This window comes from Hydractinia symbiolongicarpus, chromosome 5 (genome assembly GCF_029227915.1).
Source record: "Hydractinia symbiolongicarpus strain clone_291-10 chromosome 5, HSymV2.1, whole genome shotgun sequence".
NCBI lineage: Eukaryota > Metazoa > Cnidaria > Hydrozoa > Anthoathecata > Hydractiniidae > Hydractinia > Hydractinia symbiolongicarpus.
In genome coordinates, this window is record NC_079879.1 from 14,119,285 (window position 1) to 14,138,103 (window position 18,819).

An 18,819-nucleotide genomic window follows, 5' to 3' on the forward strand; every position below is an offset into this window, starting at 1 on the left:
AAAGTTGAACTACAATGTTCGAGATGACTTTCGAAATCGAAATAGTGAATGAAATAAATTAAATCCATAATTTTAATCATCAGCCTCACTATAATATAATTAAAAGGGTGTAGCTTTCTTTATTAGTTTAGTTGATACGGCCACGGATCAACAAAATTGTTGCGCAGCTGCCCTGCAAAAATTAGCCAATCAGAAAGTAGCAGTTGCATTCCTACGGCAGGTTATTCCTGTCTCTCTTTTCCGCGATAGCGCGCTAAAAAAGCAGGGTTAAAAAAGCAGGACAGACATCGAAGCGCGAGAGCAGAAAGAGAGACAGGTATCCTGTCTAGAAATAAATAAAAAAAAGCGGGGCTAATAAAAGTATTTTATTTCTCTATTATCATACCGAAATTTTTATTCTTTTCAATTGAAAACATTGTATTTTTTATATTTTTTTGAAAAAAATATAAATGGTTGTTATCTCACGTAAATCTAATCCGAGCTATTTGAAAGCGCTACCAAACTCATCCCCAAGTTCCATTCCCTAGCAAAACCTTCTAATTAAAAAAAAACATATGTCTGAAGTTGTAATGTAAAGACTGAAAAAACCGACCATGATCGTGTTTTTTACTCGCTTAAGTACAGTCACGCGATGGAATCGAAACGAAAATGAGTTCAAAAAAAAAATAAACAAGTTATAAAGCTTGTATGCTTGCTGTATGCTTTTGCTTTTATTAGCATGGCTCATCGAAAGTGTCTGTTTTAAAAAGCACACGTGCTTAAAAATAATAAAGCAAAGTGTAAGGCTGGAATTTAGTAAAAGTCTGTTTACATGCGACCTAAAGTAAACTCAACCAGAAATTTAAACACCCCGGTCACTTCAGTATATCGGAAACGCGCGCCTCTGAATATTATTTGTATTGCACGTGGAAAGAAAGAAGAATGTACGGAAGCCGAGAAGGGTCAACCCACAAATATATTTCAAATCCACAAATATATTTCGAATCCGCATAAATATTCCAAATCCACAAATGTTTTTCAAATACGCAAAGTTATTTCAAATCCACAATTATATTTTAAAAATCCAATTATCCCAGGGCCCCGCCCCTAGATCTAAGGCCCGCAAAAAGTCACATGTACGCGAAATGATTTGTAAATAAACATGGCAGAGCATATATGTTCGTCATGTGGGAAGATAATCGAATTTTGTAGCAATTATTTCTGCTCGTTTTGTGGAAAGGAAATAAGAAAGAAAACAGAAAATCCTGTCCACAGTGAGGCATTGTCATTGATACGAATTCAACGAATTAAGTCAAATGAAAGAACATCACGATTCTCAAAGAAAAAGACAAATACAGTCAATAGAGGAGAAAGTGCTGGTGACGATGATCGAGGAAGTAATAGTAGTAATGTGGTTTTTAAAAGCAAGAAACAAATGTTGTATCTTTACATAGTAAAACATCTACGGAAAGTGTTGTTATTAATGTTGGAATTATGAGAGAGAGTGAGCAAGGACTGCTTCATTGTGTTAGAGGATCTAAGTTACCTGTGCGTATTGCTAGGGATGCCTCAGCAGCTACTGTTTTGAAGGCTGCAAACAAAAAGCATGCAAACCATGACCAATTTTTCTGTGGTCTAGAAGAATATGTCTTGCTATACCCCGACCAGAAGGTGGTCGAAATGATACCTGTGACAAAAACAGCTTTTACTGTTGACAAATACAAAAAGAAGCTAGCTAAGCCATTTTCAAAAGCAGACCTTTATTTATGCAAATGATACGATGTACAATGTGCAACAAGTCGAAAACTTCTTGATGCCTTAAAAAGTCCAATTGATGTTACTTAGGATGATACTTTGAGCGAAAATGGAGGACAATAAAAATTTTAACCCCAATATATTCTTAAATGAATATAGTGCTGATCCTATACATGAAGAACAAGCCAGTGGTAGTGGTACTGGCAGTGTGAAATATGGTTGGCGCCCCATATGCAATAAAAGATTTCCATTCTCAGTAATTGAAGCACATGCAGATCAGTGTTTAAAGAACGGTAGAGTCATTTTTAAGTATGCAGACTTCGAATGTGATTTACCCGTATTTAGTTTTGTAAAATACAAAATTTTCATGTTGTTTTTTTAAGTATCAACTTTTAGGTGATGCTGACCCATCCGCTGAAAGGTTATTGCAATTCCTAACTGGCTCCTCAAAAATACCTGTCTTTGGTTTGACTAATAAAATCGTAATACAATTTATTCATGATTGCAAACCATCTCAAAACGGAAACGAATGCAAGTGTTTGCCGACTGTAAGCACCTGTGTGTTACAATTGCGTTTACCTACACACATTCGAGCAGAAGATGAAATGAGACGGACCATGTTCTTCGCAATTAATGATGGCTGTTGCTTCAGCAAGATATGAATTGCAAAACATACCTTAAACTAAAAATCTTTTTTTTAAAATCTTTTGTTGATTTTATATTTTTTGTTATGTTGTGGTGAATTCCCACTTGAATGTTTTAAAGGCAAATAGCGTAGAAAATTCAGACAATTTTCTGAAAAAACTAGAAACTGGCTCTAATTTTTCTGTTGTTTTTTTTTGTTTTTTTTATCACAACTTTTATTATATTACATTAGCTGACAGAGGAAGTATGTATATAAAGAAAAGAAACTATATTCCCGCAGCATAGTGTAGCCCAACTGTCCAATGACAGTTTAAATATTCAACTAGTTCTTCGTCGCAGGCATTAAGAACATGTTCAGCTTCCTCGTGTGCATTTCTTTATTGAAGAAGGCTGTCAATAAGATCACTATTAATAATTTTTCCACATTTTCGATATCCAAAACTTTCTGGAAAATAAAACATTTCATCTGGTATTCCGCATACTTTGGCGTTCCTGGAATTTCTTATGGTGTGTGAATTCCACTCGTCTCTCATTTTATCTAACTCTGATTGTATTAACCAGGAATAGCAAAATCAAGCGCATTCCATTTGAAAATGATCACCTAACCGAAGTGCGTTACTTTCAACCATATCTTTGAAATGAGACCATAAATTTTCTTTCAATCATTTGGTTAGACTGTGAAGTTCCATATTAATTAACATCGTTATGAATAAGTGACTGGTAACATGCCATTATACCATTTTCAGTATCACAATCAGTTCTTACTATATCTGGACAAATTTTAAATTCGTCAAGAGCGCTTGGGAAAAAGTGAGCAGGTATTATAGGATTATTATTGGTACGACTAACTTTTAACCAAATGACTTTGCGGGAAAAACCGTCTACATCCATGAATAGGGAATCCAAAAGGCTTCAACTTGTCATAGCCATCGGCGTGCCATACAGCATTTGGGCCGGGTGAATTATATACTCTACGTATAAGTTTCCGCGCCTTTCTGTTATGAGAGCCTTTCGGATAGATTTCTCTAACAACTTTCATAACCTTGTCACGTTTTACTGAAACGCCGTGTATCACACGTAGCTTGTTCCAAATGCTACGATAACCCTTGACTCCATTTGTAATTAAAAATTCGGTTTCGATAATTCGACGAATACACCTTTACGATAATTCGAGAAAACTAACACTACTTATTTTGCGATCACAGGAGGTAAACATCACACTTTTATAAGATTTTATTAAGGAGAAATTCGACGGAAGTTAAAAAACTGGGGAAAACACGCTTTCGTCTCTAACAAACTCTCATAAAAACACGATTTTTACCTCCTTTTTTCCGATATTGTAAAACGATGGACAGCCGTAGGAACGCATGTACAATTGAATTATCGTAAAGGTGTATTGAAGAATCCACGTCAGGCTTTTTATTCCTTTTTAAGCCCATCGCTCTTAGACGGCGTTTTAAAGTGCTGACACTGATATCAATCTCGTGGTAATGTTTCAAATACATAACTATCTTTTTGTACTCAGTTTCCTAATTAAAGTAATATTTAATAACATCTTCCACACATTTGTTGTGTGTTGCAGTTTCAGCTTTTATTGCACGTCTTTCCATTCCACAATTAGGACAGAACAACTCCATTAAGTAGAATTCTCTTCGACAACGAAAAAAAAAGCATGTACTTGCAGCTGCCATTATGCCATTATGGCCACGAGGCTTCGCTGATCAAAATAATTTGTGGATTTGAAATATGTTTTCGGATTTGAAATATATATGTGGATTTCAAATATATTTTCGGATTTGAAATATATTTGTGGGTTTGAAATATATTCTTCGGATTTAAAATATATTTGTGAATTTGAATTATATTTTCGGATTTCAAAAAAATTCTGTTATTGATTTGAAATATATTTTCGGATTTGAAATATATTTGTGGATTTGAAATATATTTGTGGGTTGACCCTTCTCGGCTTCCGTAAGAATGTGTTCGGGATCATAAGTTGAGTATTATTTTTGTCTGATTTTGTCAGTAACAGAAAAAAGATACGTTGAAAAAGCAATGCGCTAGGTTTACTTCAATAAATACGAAAGTTAAAAATTTCTTATAAAATAGACTTATTTAAAATAAAATAAAAGATAAATCAGCGGTGTTTATGAAAAGTGTTGATTTTAAAGACCAGACTGATTGACTTGCTCGCCTGCTCCATAAACTATAACTATAAACCATACGTCATTTTGTTTACATTTTTGTGATTGCCGAATTATTTATAATTGAGTATTTTTACGCAATTGTCAAACGGGTGGGTAAATTAAAAAACAATAGGATATATTTCTTTATTGTGATAGTCACGGGGTCAATGTACACAAAGTGATTGAGAAAGTTGAAGATCAAAATGGCAAAAGTAAAATGTAAAGAACATATTTATTATTTTGTACTACTTAACTTGCCAATAAAAGAGCGAGTAAAGATAAAGAAAGTACAAAACCAAGGAAGAAAGGTGAAGCCACCATATTGCACGTTCGATTTGTTATTGAAGGTTTCCGGTCCGTATATTTATTCAAATTTGGCGCCATCTCATGATAACAAACTTTATCGTTCGAAGTTGGTAGTATGTTGTGGAAAAGGGAATCAAAACATGAAAAAATATTGTTGTTGGTTATGACAGATATTTCTTTAGTTCAAAGAAGTTTAAACGAAGGTTATAAAAAGCTGTTACTACTATAGTACGTAAAATATTCTTGGTTATCTCAAGTAAAAGATGTTATTTTTGATGTTCACTAAAAAGTACATTCAAAACCTACTTATTTTCACCCCATACAGCCATGGAATTTCTGTACAAATGTTGTTAGAAAGATATATAGGTAGTTAGTCGTGAAATATAGTTTTTTATTTGGTATTATAGTAGTTATCTTAGCAGATTTTAGGATTTAGAAATCTATATATATTTTTCTCTTGCTTAAAATTTATTTTCTGGCTGCCACAAAATAGTTTCTTGTTTGCCTCTCCTTTAACACCTACCATCGCGACACATCAAGACGGATTTTGTCACGATACTAGATTCACGATAGATTGCGACAATTTATTTTAATTGTTTCTTATTATTATAAACGCTGTACATCGCGTATCGAGGGAGTCCGCTCACGTTGCGCGCTCGATATGTTAAACAACCTTTTTCCAGTACTGTATACTTGATAAGTAAAGTACTTATATATATTAGTAAAGTACTTATATATTTATAGACTTTTTTAACTCCTTTCTTTTTAAGTGCTTTCTTCTGTCCGCATGGCATGGTACAAGAAATTACATTTTGGGAATGCTCTGGGCGAGTTCAGGATTATGCGGGCAGTTTTGGAGGACAACCAGCAATTTAATTTAAAAACTCACCCAAATTTGCCCTTATATATGTGGGCATTTGCAGCTTATCGGCACTTTCTTTACCCAGTGAGAGTGGTCTATTAAGGGACCACTCACAAATCCATTTAAGAATGAAACACGTAAACAAAACTAAAGACGTCTTGGAAAGGGAGGGTTTTTTTCATGTGCCATACAAGAATGTGGGAGGGGGGCATGTGATTTTTCCGTCAGCACAACCTTTTTAAACCATGCAGCAAATTTTACCTTAGAACCATACGGGAACTTATTATATTAGCATTTCTGATCCGACATCAGAAATCTTTACAAAAAATTCAAGGCTTTTTTTTAGCGATATCTAATTTGATCTATCTGCTCTGAAAAATATGCAGCTATGTATAGTGCTTTTTGATTAGCCAACTATTTTAGCACAAACATTTTTATTTAATCGAGCACGTGGATTGGCTTGTAAGATAAACAAGGGACGCTGAATTCAAAAAATGAGCAGGAAATTACAAAGTTATTTATATGAGACTTTTTAATATTTTGACTGGTGGTAGTTAAAAAAATATTTCAGATCGTATTTTTTTTTACTTCTGGTTTAACTAAATATATGTATGTATATATATATACTAGTTCTCTTTCAAATTCTCACATGATATTTTTATTATGCAACCCAGGTGAGGAGACTCAGTTTAAAAGGTATATACAGATGTGAAAGCTTATTGTTGTTCGATTTTTGAAACAAAAAAAAAACATTTACAGTATACTATGTGAATCACTTTTTGGAGTGAATTGTTATTTTGTAATCATTGTTAGTCATCATGCTTTTCTTCTGATAAGTAAGGATAATCATATCAATTTTTTTTCTTTTCTTTCTTAGTGAACTATATAATATATATATATGTTGTAAACCGAGTTGAATTTAAACCAAGTTGACCAAATGTCAAGTTGGTTCAAACCAAGTATTCCTGCGCGCATTATAGTAAACCAAGTTAACTGTTTCGAGTTATTATTTATTTTTTTAAACTAAGTTGACCCCATGCACCAACATGCACCTCACGACATGACAATAAATATCTTTTTACTTCCGCTAAATCAGTATGACTAATAAATTTTGTATTTGTTTTCACTTAAGCTAGCCTTTCTTCAAAACGTTTTCTGTGCTCGTCAAGCTTTTGTTCCGCCATTTTGAACACCACGAGGCGAGTGAATAAAATAAGAACTCGCAGTTAAACCAAGTTGGGAATTTCCGATTCGTTTAAACCGAGTTGTATTTTTGGACAACTTGGTTTAATATTTCACTTGGGTTACAACATATATAACTGGACTATATTATACATATATAAAAAAGAAATTTCTACGCTCCTTTAAGAGGATTTTTGGAAAATACAGTTTTAAAGAAACTGATTGCTTGAGGTACTTTCAATAAATCAAAACATTAAAAAATGTCAAATGTTGAAAATAACAAAAGGTTTCAACAATAATACATGTTTGATGCAAAAAGGTTGGAAAAGGGATAGATTTTATGCTTTAATAAATGCTACGTTTTTGTGTCTCTTTAGACATCATTATGGGAAGGACTTTGACAATTTCTTAAGTACATATTTTCAAGTTAGCAAGTTGTTAGGGATTCCGGCCAAATACCAGATTTGGGCACACAATAATGGTATGTTTGTAATATATGATTTTTAAGCGTTCAAACTAAACACAAAATGAAACAAAACGTATATAGTTAGCACAAATTAAAATAATAATGAATAGCAAAAACAACAAGCCTGCAGAAAAGTGAAGCCGCATGAACGAACTCACCAGCTTGCCAAAAAAACGTGTTGAGTGCCCTGATGTTGCTGAACGTTAAACAACTTGAATTGACTTTGAAAAAAAATCCTGCTTGACGTGAAAACCATGTTGTGAAAGTCTCATCACACTTCGGAATTTGAGAGAAAGTGTTTTTCTTACATACTAAACTAAAAATATATGTACGAGATATAACGATTGCACTGAGACAAGGCACACAATAAACTATACAGCGATAAACAATACATTGCGGAGAGTGATTAAAAATGATCACAGTGATGGAGAACAGACAAATGAAACAAGTGAGACTTTGAACAAAAATGGAAAACGTACAGGACAAAAACAAGCATGTTGGAATATTGAACAATAAACAATAAATTTAAGAATTAACCGAAATGCTATATATCAAACGCAACACAGGTTGTTCACCAACTTTCATTGAGAAACATTTTAAAATTTTACTTAGCAAAACAGAGAGTTCGCATAGAAAAAAAGCTGTTATTGAAATGAACCTGTTAACGAGTTCTTTATCATTTTCAAACACTTGCAAATTAACAGTAACTGATGACAATTCAGATACTATGGAATCTACCATGATAATAATTATAACTTTGAAAGAGAAAGGGTGCATTATTAAAAAATACAACTTAAAAATTGTAATGCAATATCTTCAATTGATTTAAAAATTCTAAAAGACAATTTAAAAATTTATGAGAACTTGACTTGCAAACAGAAGCAAGCAGACAACAACAGAACAGAAGCAAGTAGACAACTTAGAAACTACATTTATACAATCTTTTAAGAATGGAAAGTACACAGAGGAAATAAGATTTGTGTTTTATGAATTTTTAAAAAGAAACATCAGTGGTTTCCTTAAAAGTTACTTTATTGAATTTCATTTAAGTTTATTTTTGGGATATCATATCCTTTGCTATCCATAGGTAAGTTCGTGAGTGGAAGAATATAGTTGTACGGCTTAGTTAGGATCATAGAGATTTAAAAACAACTTGCAATCACGCAGATGGTCCTTATTTTCTGAACTTTAAAAGTTGACTAGCCGTACTTATGGTGATCAACGTAATGGAAAGGCAGATGAGTGAAGAGCGTTCTTAGACAGGAAGCATGCAGAAAACTTTGTGGCTTTCTTTCTACATCATCGCTTCAATATTTTTTTGATACTTGGTGCAGCTATCTATTACCATCGCAAAGGTCTAGAAGAATTTGCTGGGCTATTAGAAGTTGAGAACCTTTTGCACACATCCATCAGAAAAGATATTGCCTGTATATTTGGCTGTAGCTCTTGCTCTTGGTGTATTTAACAAATTGATTAGTGGTTTACTGTTCCGTGTTGTGGAAGAATCCAGACACATTTTTGCCCTAAATAAGATCTGGGAAGACCTTTGTACTTATTTGACTGGTTCGAGGTGTGATGTAAGCAACATGATGCCGGGATCCTTGTTTGCTGATAAATATATGTATTAAAGGACAAAATTTATGAAGAATTATTTCTTAAAACTGATGATGTAGAATTTGATTGTTTGACTCATGAGTGCCTGGAAATCATATGCTGTACATGCTCTCTGATAGTACGAAGACAAATGTACTATCAAAGAGAGACTTTTGATAGGAAATTGAGTATGAAGCCATCTACCATCACTGCCTGTGGGATGACCAAGTTGTTCAGCAGTAGTAAGACAGCGTGGAAATTAAGACCACAGAGGAGCTTGAGAGCATTGTCCGTATAACATGCACAAACAGGTGCAATTGAATCAAAAAATTGGGTTATGTTAATTCTGTTTGGATGTCTATTCGGATAATGCTAACAAAAAATTATTGCATACATTACAAACCCAGATATTGTATAGAAGGGTTGTGTTGAAGCAGAAGGTGATCGACTGCAAAGTTTTGCAGATGGCAGAAAGTGTTGATTTCTGACGGTACAAGAAATATGATGTCGAAAAGTTAGGAAATAATTTGAATATTTCAATAATGAACCAGAGGAGAGAGCTAAGGAAATAAAAAAAAATCTAAAAAATTGTCTCTTTGTTGAGAAAACTTTCAACATTATCATTATCTTTCTATTTCTCAGTTACAGTTGTTTCTGTTTTCTTAATTAAATTTGAAAGAACTGTTGCTTTGTTCAATTTTGCATCAGCTTAGTTTATTTGTTTGTTTCGTCAGATGTTTATTTTCAACTAATGAAATCATTTTGTTTTATCACATGATTTTTTCTAGCCAATTATAATAGTAAACAAAACCCTTATAAAATACAGAACATTTTTATAGGGGTTGTTTAACTTTTAAAAAAAATTGCAGAGAATTTAATCCACCTTGCCTGTTACTTACAGACAGACGGACACAGTCTCTGTATTATTATATAGACTAGCTGAATACCCGTGGGGGAATCCACTGAATCTCTCATTAAACCGATGTAAGGGATACCAAACAAAAACATACAACACAGTAATATGAATTTTTGAAAGTCACAATTTGTATTATTCTAGTTTATAACCACTAGAACAAAACGTCCAAAAAAATAAATATGTGCAGCAATAAAAAAATAACAATAAAAGAGAAAAAAACCCTGGGATTGAAGTTGCTCACAATCTGCGTTATATTTGTACCCGCTGAAACAGAACGCTTAAAAATATAAGCATGTCCAGCAACAAATAAAAATGCAAAAAGTTTAACAAAATCGAAGGTGGCTAACAAATCTGTTAAAACTATATACTTGCTTTGCCATATCCGAAATATAAAAGGGAAAATGGTATACCAGACATTAGAAAAAATCGATAAGTCACACAAATAAGGTTATTGCAAAGTTTCCACAACGTACAGATTCTAATGCATCATACCAAATTAGCTATTTAGTCTATTGCATATAGCAACCTTCCCAATGCGCAAACGTGCAGTGCATGATAACAATGCAGTGTTTTCGAATTGAAGAATCGAATATTATTTTAAACGGTAACGTAACAAATGTAAACATTGATTTAACTTTGTTTACATTAAGGTTTATTATAACGACATCAACCACTTCGTAGCGTTTAAAACAGTAACAACGAAAAAATACTTTCTACATTTTATATAAACTCTTCTCTATTATATACACGCTGTATTTTATAAGAATAGTGTTTGTTTTTTTCGTTTCGGCCTTCATGTTCTTAGCTTTCCCTGGTGTACTTGCCCATTGTTTTGGAGAGAAAAAGGTTCAGTCATACAAATTTTTATATTAAAAGAAACAACCAAGCTTAGACATATTCTTAGGGAAAGGGAAAGTTTAGCTGGAAGCGTGTAAGCGGCTTAAAAACGTCGATTTACATTTTAGATTCTTATAAAAATTGTGTCAAAAGAAAACGCATTTAAGCTCAAGACTCAACAAGGAACTAAAAATTTAAAGGAAAAGCTGAGCTCTGAAAGTTAAAACGGTTAAAAAAAACGTTACACACCTAAACTTATCTCTTTACCAGATAAACTAAACAACACACCTGCCTTTCTTTGGCTTTCTCAGTTAGCTAGCGTCTCTGGATAAAAGACCAATTAGTTTTTTACTTCGATTATTAAACTTCGCTTCATCCCAAAGAAAACAAATTGAAAATGTATAGCTAGCTACAATTGTCTGATACATTTCCAATCAGTTCTCTTTTTGACGTTATATTATCGTACGTTTTTCTTCTTTATAACAAATATTTCTGGCAACAACATAAACTTTTTTTATTCTCGCTCGACATCAACAGTCAAACTATGGTGTTTTGGCATTAGAGATGCTGCCTTTGACTGGTTCGAGTCCTACTTAACGGGCCGAATGCAGCTGACTCTTGTAAACGACACAGGATCAGATCTGCTTCATGAAAACGCTTTTGGGGTGCCGCAGGGATCTGTGTTGGGGCCCCTGCTCTTTCTTTTGTATATTGATGACTTAAAATCTGCATCATTATTTCGTCTCATAAAAACTTGGATACCCTTGTCTCCCAGGTCGAGTTAGAACTTTCGCAAGTCGACCTCTGGCTGAATAATAACAAAATGACTATTAATACGGACAAAACTGAAACAATCTTTTTCGGCAACCACAGCCAGTTAAAAAAAGTTGGGAACAAAACTATCAACTATATGGGTATTCCTTTGAAGAGGAGCGAAAAAGTTAAATATCTTGGGGTAACATTTGATCAAAAAATGCAATGGGAAAAGCACATTAATGACATAAATAGAAAAATACTAATTAAATATTCTAAAATTAGAACCATTGCATCCTGTTTAACACCTCACACAAAAAACCTTTTAATTAATGCACTTGTCATGCCATATTTCAACTACTGCTCCTCGGCATGGGCTTGTGCCACCCAAGGTAGATTGGGAAAACTAGAAAAACGATTAAAATGTGTCCGTACCTTTCTTGGGAAAGAGAGGGAATATTCAATGAATAATTTACTCATCAAAAACGATGCCATATTAGTTTTCAAAGCCATGAATCACATTGCTCCTGATTACATGCGCTCAAAATTCCTTTTGACAAAAAACTGTCATAATCATCAAACAAGAGGAGCTTCAAAAAACAGGCTCACACTTCCCTTGGTCAACACGGAATTTGGCAAAAAAGCCTTCCCATTTAGAGCTGCAAAAGTGTGGAATAATCTTCCGGACCAAGTGACCTGTGATGGAAGTCTGCTTTCGTTTAAGACTTCCATCTCTAATGTATTTGGCAAATTCTAATGGAGATCACTTTTTAACTTTTTAATTTTTGTTTTTTATTCTTTTTCTTTTCAATTTTCACAGATTATAAATGTTACAATGTTTGATTGGTTTATCATTTTTTGTTTCTTTTTTGTTCTAGTGGCCCCCAGTGGAAACAATCCACTAACTATAGGTTTTTGTGATTTTCTGGGCTAGCCACTTTAAATATTTATTATTATTATTATTATTATTATTACAGTCGCTCTACAATGACAACAGTTTTGTTCTTTACTTCTTAGATTCGAATTATCATTCGAATTCGATAGTTTTTTTAAAAGAAAGCAACTTCGGTCCCAGAACACAAAAAAGATAGAAGAAACAAATAAGCTTTAATCTAACCTCGTGATGAGTAAACCTTGTTTGAAATAACTTTTTTCAGGATTACTTTGAAAAAGAGACAACTTTCTTCGCTTCGGTTTTCATTTTTCAGTTAATAAACTTTGTTTCCGTGAGATACGGCGCGCACATGGTAAACCGGGGGTAAAATTTAATTATTCTATCTTAAACGACCAGCGGGGCTTTTACAACAAAAAAACAAATAAAACCATTTGAAATTAAAATAAAAATTAGTTTTAATGAGTAAGGAAAAAGAGTTTTATTTTATAAAAAAAATAAGAAAAGAGAATTAAATATTTATATAGTAACCCCCTGATTTGCGTTTTCTTTAACTTGGTAAATTTTAGCGTAACGCCACGTCGTAAGAAAGTGACCTGTGATTTGTGTGACGTGGCCTCACCGTGCGCACACACACACAAGGCGTATTAATATATAGATTGCGCAACTCAACAACTTATTCTCAGTGACGACATTGAATTTAACCCTGACCCTCCAACACAGAGCAAAAGTACCATCGTTCGCTTTGTGCAAGAAAACAGTAAGGTGTCATCAAAAGCGTCTATTATTTGATATTTGTTTCCATCTAGCAGTACCTTCTCAATGGACGTGTCAATCATGTTTCACCTAGCATTTTCTCCAAATCTTACTCCTGACTTGTTCAATAATCATCGAAGCTACGAATTAATTAATCCGTAACATCCGTCAGAGGGTAGCACTCACAATGAAATAATCGATCACATAGAGATAATAAACAATTACCAACACCAGCTACTGTTAACACCCAATCTCTGAGTTATATATCAAAACCAAAGTAATGCTAATGTATAATTTCAGAAGAAGCTTGTAATCCATTCACGGAAACTTTTGCACCACAAGCATAATATGTATTAAATAGTACATTTTAAAATAAGTTCTGCACGCTAGATTAAATGTCTTTGTGCTAATCTTTCCAAATTGTTGTTTCTGTCATTTTTTTTTTTTTTTTTTGCACACAGAAATTATTAGAGGCGCTTATTTACAATTTATTTTTTACCCCGGCGCGCTTATGGGACGCTTAATTTGTCATTGACGGTATGCGAAATTAGGGCATACAGAGGTGCAAAATATCAATTATTATCACCAGGATATAAAACCTTATTGAAATTATACAAATTTAACACACAATAAAGGAAAAGAAAAACATCGTGTATCTCCGGCACAAACCTTAAATTAAAACGATCAGTCAGTGCAAATGGCAATCTTTGTTAGCCATTTCCCTCGTGGGCAGATTCACGAGTTTATAACTTTTGTTTACATGCCCACAATCAGCGTTTTTATTGAAATTGAACTAGAATGATTTTTTGTGAGCGTTAGTTAGGAGAAAGTGAAATCTCATCAATTTTGCGTATATGTAGCTAACAAACAATCATTATATAAGTTCCTTTATTTTTACACTGCTATGTTAATTATTTGTTTCAAGCACCAAAGTTTATTAATTCCACCACTTTATTTGTCAAGAAATGTTGGTTCGTTCAAAGCTTGCCGTAGACCGCGCACATTAAAAATGGCTGACAAAATATTTAATAAAGACCAAACGATAGTATTGTTTATCATATGGCCGTTAACACGTTTCTAAAATAAATGTAAACACTGGCCGTATATAAAAATTGATGGTGGTGTGTGGCTGCTGACAGTGGTGCTGGAAGTAGGTAAAAAAAAATTTCAAATGAAAGAAATTTGCAAAGGAGGCAAACGAAAAACATCTAGTATTTTTGGCTAATTTAGATTCTCGCAAAATCGATCCCCTTAATAACCTTCTTAAAAGCTAAATACACATAAAGGTGTATTCACAAATATAAACTTCTGCCAAATTATTAAATTTGCAGTCAGTTTCGGTTGGAAGAAAATTGTATAGCTTATTCGTACAAATTTTAGCGAGCACTAAATTTGGCGATTTTGGTCTGAAATCGCCAAATATAGTGCTCGCTAAATTCAATTATTTTCATCCATCGTCAAAATAAATACTCGCCAATTTTTTTCAAATTTCGCTAAATTCAACGCATAAAAATCCAACTCTTTTACAGACAAAAAAATGTGTTCTTCGAAACGTCGTCATTTTTAAAACAAGGTTTAAATACAACTTACTTGTTAGCTAATCATTAATTACAATATTATTGTGTTTTTCTTTCTTCTTTTCATTTTTTTGGGTTATTTCCGGGATTTGTATTGGCTGTAAAATAGTTTCTTTTATTTTTTATCTTTTCTGTCCTCTGAAGCTTTAGGATATAATTTGTAAGCATCATGAAAATGAAAGAAAATCTTTCCATCGCCAAATTAAATGCACGCCAAATTAAATGCACGCCAAATTTAAGATATTTTTCCATCGCCAAATTAAAAAGCATATCGATAAATAACTGTAATAAAGTTTTAATAATTTATATGGAGTGAATAACCAATCTAGCTTGGCTCTAGACACTCTTAAATTTGTCTGTTTCTTTGTTCATCACTCAGAAAGGTTGAAAATATAAGAGGAAAAGAAAGCGTGTTATTTTGACAAATTCTTTGGAAAATTATCCTCTACTTTGTCTTTCAGATTTTATTTATTTAAATGCTGCTAAAAATTCTCTTGATTTCTTTGCTTGCTTTTCTCCAAGGAAGGTAACAGGACAAAATGGATTGCATTTATCCTTTAGAAAGTTGTGTACATAACCCATTGAGTTTTTCCTTTCATCTATCGATGCTCCTGAAAGATACAAGGTAGCAATATCAATGCCATGTACAAAAAGAACAGTTATTGCTCTAAAGAGTTTGTGTGTACTAACCTTTGCCAATCCAAACAAACAAATGTCCCCCAGCGTCAACTAAAAAGACATCATTACTGTCTAGGAGTGCTTTGTTAAGTTTACCATCTGATACCTGTGTGAATGTCATGTGTCGTTTTGCATCACTAATGCAATACATGCCATATTTGTTAATTGGTGGTTCTGGAACTCTCTAAAAACAAGGAAACTCGTTTGTGTTTGGTGTTTTAAGTTTTATTGAAAAAGGGATTGTGGATTAGAAGAAGGTTAACCTCGTTCATAACTAACAAATATTTCAAATTTTGCCAAAACAAGCAGTTTAGGCATAAATCGTAAGATTTCACATAAACACTCATTATTTTAACCCTAGAAAGGCAGGCTTACTAGAGAGGCCAGAATTAATGAAATTTTTTTGTTTAATGGCTGAAAATCTGATTAGTAAAATATTCCACAACTTTTACAACTTTTCACTTAATCTTCTACTTTATGGCTTACTCGTACCGCTATGTGGTGAAAATATTAGAAAATGTAGGTACACCTTGTGTGCATACTGTTGCATTTCTAGTTGTTTCTATCGTTTTTACTGTTTTTACTGCTTTTTTCCATTTTTATTCTCAGACAGGACGGACATTGATATGATATAAGCACTATGGCAATATGTAGTAACCCAGCATTCAAGTTATTGGGGAGGCAAAATTATTTTTCTCAACCCTAGTCAAAAATCTGGGTTGTTGGAGCATTACAGACTTGCAAATATAATATAATATTGCAGTGAATGTGGCACCCTTTTACTCTTTCCATCTTGCAAATGATTTAACACAGGGTGTCCATGTATGACATCATTTTCTTCCAAGACTTCTAGTTCAGCCTTGCCTCTTTCTGATTTTAACTTTTGCACATATTGAGTAGCCTTGAACTTCTCGTCTTTGTTTGCATTTTTTCCATTGTACTAAAAATAATTTTAATGTCGCATATTTATTTTAATTATAACTTATTTGTTATTCGCGTTTAGTTGAATGACTCGGGTTTTTTTCCATTGGTTGCCCTTAACTGTGGAAATGTGGATAAGAATATTAGCAGCTAAATGTTGTGGCGCACAAACCTGATAAATTTCCAGTCCCAAATCGAAAATAAAGACATCATCACTATTCAGATTCCCTTTTTTCATTGGAATTTGTTTTATTGCAATGTTTTTTCTTTCACCAACCACTTGAAATAGCCTTTTGTTGTACTCGTGTGGCTTGACATGTCGAAAACCAGATGCTGCTCCACCTTTCATCAGTGTTATGGATGCTGTGTTTACAATAATAAAATTTTGTATTAATATAGCACCCATTTTCACTCATGTAGAAATGTATAACTTCTAAGTTAGACATTAATTTCAAGCAATAATCATATTTAAAAGGGTATATTGTTAATATGAAAGTATATCTCAAAGTTACTTACAGAAATGTGATTTGAAGGTCTCTGACTCATGACCTTCAACCTCCCTATGCTGGATAGGCTTGTCGTCATAGAAAGTGTCCAACTCAACAGTTTTGTAGGCTGTGGTTCCATATTCATCTTGCGATAAATGAGATCCAATCCAAAAGTGGACATCATAGAGTAGTTCCTGGAAAATAAAGAAAACATATTAAGCGATCACATGCAGCAAAGTTTTAATTTAGTTATACAACCTGCGCAAGTCCTGTTTTTAGTGCACGTTTTGCATATTCAACTTTCGGAATCTGTTTTTTCCAGAAAAAATATGTGACTTTATTATTTACGAAAACAGAGAACGAAACTGAACTAAAGGATTAAAAAACACATTAAAAGAGTTTTTTTGATAGCTAAGATTAATTACAATTCCTTAAAAAAATAGATAGATAGATAAGATATATTTCGCCGTTAAAAAGAAATACAAATAATCAGTTACTAAAATTATTTGCTTTGTAGTTCTCAATAAAAAACTCTTAGAAAGTTGCAAAAATATGATAATTTTGTTATAAGGTTTTGGGATATATACAAAGTTGTTTACGCTTACATCTGACTCTTTGTCTTTATATGTGTTTAAAATGATGTAAAAATCACCACTGAAGAATTTTTCATAATCCTCTTTAGGCCATTTTTCAATCTGTAAGGAAGTATGCGTATTTAAACTCGTGTATCTGGTAAATATTCTTGTAGTAAACAATAAATATGGTAGCTTATTTTAAATTTATTTATTCGCCAGATTTCTAAACCAAATTTCCACGCTGGTTCATGTTGTGCTGATTCTTTCTTCACCTGAAAATGAGAGTCAAAAATATAAAAATTATTTATGTCTTGGACATTAAAGGACTTTGAAGGGTGGTTTTAAGCTGCTGCTACCAACGTTTGTCTTCACATGACACCGACAAATGTTAAAGTACCGTGAAAATTAAAAAACGGCTAAAACAAAAGCTTTAAAACATTAGTTGATCTATTCTTAATTATCTATTAGGAAAAGAGAGAGTTAAGGTAGGTTTCCATTCGACTGCATTTTCCGCTCTATCGGAAAAAGTTTAAGAGGTTTTTTCTCTCAATTTGAACTTGAGGGAAATCAATTTCCTACTTAAGAGAAAAAAAATGTTCATAATGAAATGGTTGATGTAAACAAAAGATATACGTTTTGCTACGAAATGTAAAAATAATAACCACTGTTTTTATATAGCGTCGTATTTGAAGGACACGTAACAAGAAACAACAAAAAAAGATTAGATTGAGAAAACTTTTTTAAGAAAAAGGGATTGCACAGTTATTATTTATTGAAAATTTATGAATTACCTTTTCCAATGTTGCCCAAAAAGTATCTAAAAGAATTTATGAATTACTCAACGTAAACATGTCTCGCTGCTCTACTTATAACCATCCCCTTTTCCTGAATGGGTGTGTATTTTAAAAGTGCAGATATTTTTTTTGCGTATAATGGATTGCGCATTTGTGTAAATTTCCTAGAATTTCATTGGTTAAAAGCTCAAGTAGCTATGGCAAGTATGGCAAAACCGTTGGTAAAGCACTTGTTTCTGATAGCCATCGTTCCTAATATTGCAGACGCAAGTCCTTATAATAAATGCATGCGTGCAAAATAATAAAAACGGCAACAATAACTACACGATTTAATGTTACAAAATGAAATTTTATAATATTAAAATGTTTAACAAACATATAAAAATAAAAAACGATACAAAAAGCATGAAGATGATGTTTTATCAAACTCTATTTTTGTAAAAATCTAATTCTTCTTGCATACAAAAACCGTCGTTTACTTTCGTGTTTTGTAAAAACACATCGTTTTTTATATCTTAAAGTTTTTTATTAAAAATCCTCAAACACAAATATTTCTTAATTCGTGCATATACTTTCATTTTTTTATAATAGACCATTTAAAAAACATTCCTGCTATAATTCCCGTAACGACAAATGGTATATTATGGTTCCCGTGGCA

The 18,819-nt window shown here is 32.9% G+C and overlaps 2 protein-coding genes across 3 annotated transcripts in view; one reads left to right on the plus strand and one right to left on the minus strand.

The window, feature by feature from the left end:
* LOC130644933 (ubiquitin-like domain-containing CTD phosphatase 1) overlaps positions 1–18,819 on the plus strand; it is an 89,627-nt gene that overhangs the window by 28,426 nt on the left and 42,382 nt on the right. The window lies entirely within an intron of this gene.
* LOC130645978 (gelsolin-like protein 2) lies at positions 12,814–18,312 on the minus strand. Its single transcript, XM_057452108.1, has 8 exons — positions 18,234–18,312; positions 18,159–18,184; positions 17,398–17,559; positions 16,821–16,986; positions 16,477–16,667; positions 16,159–16,323; positions 15,396–15,567; positions 12,814–15,316 (listed from the first exon to the last, which is right to left on the minus strand). The coding sequence occupies exons 1-8, from the start codon at positions 18,310–18,312 to the stop codon at positions 15,174–15,176; spliced, it is 1,104 nt and encodes a 367-aa protein (XP_057308091.1). The 3' UTR covers positions 12,814–15,173.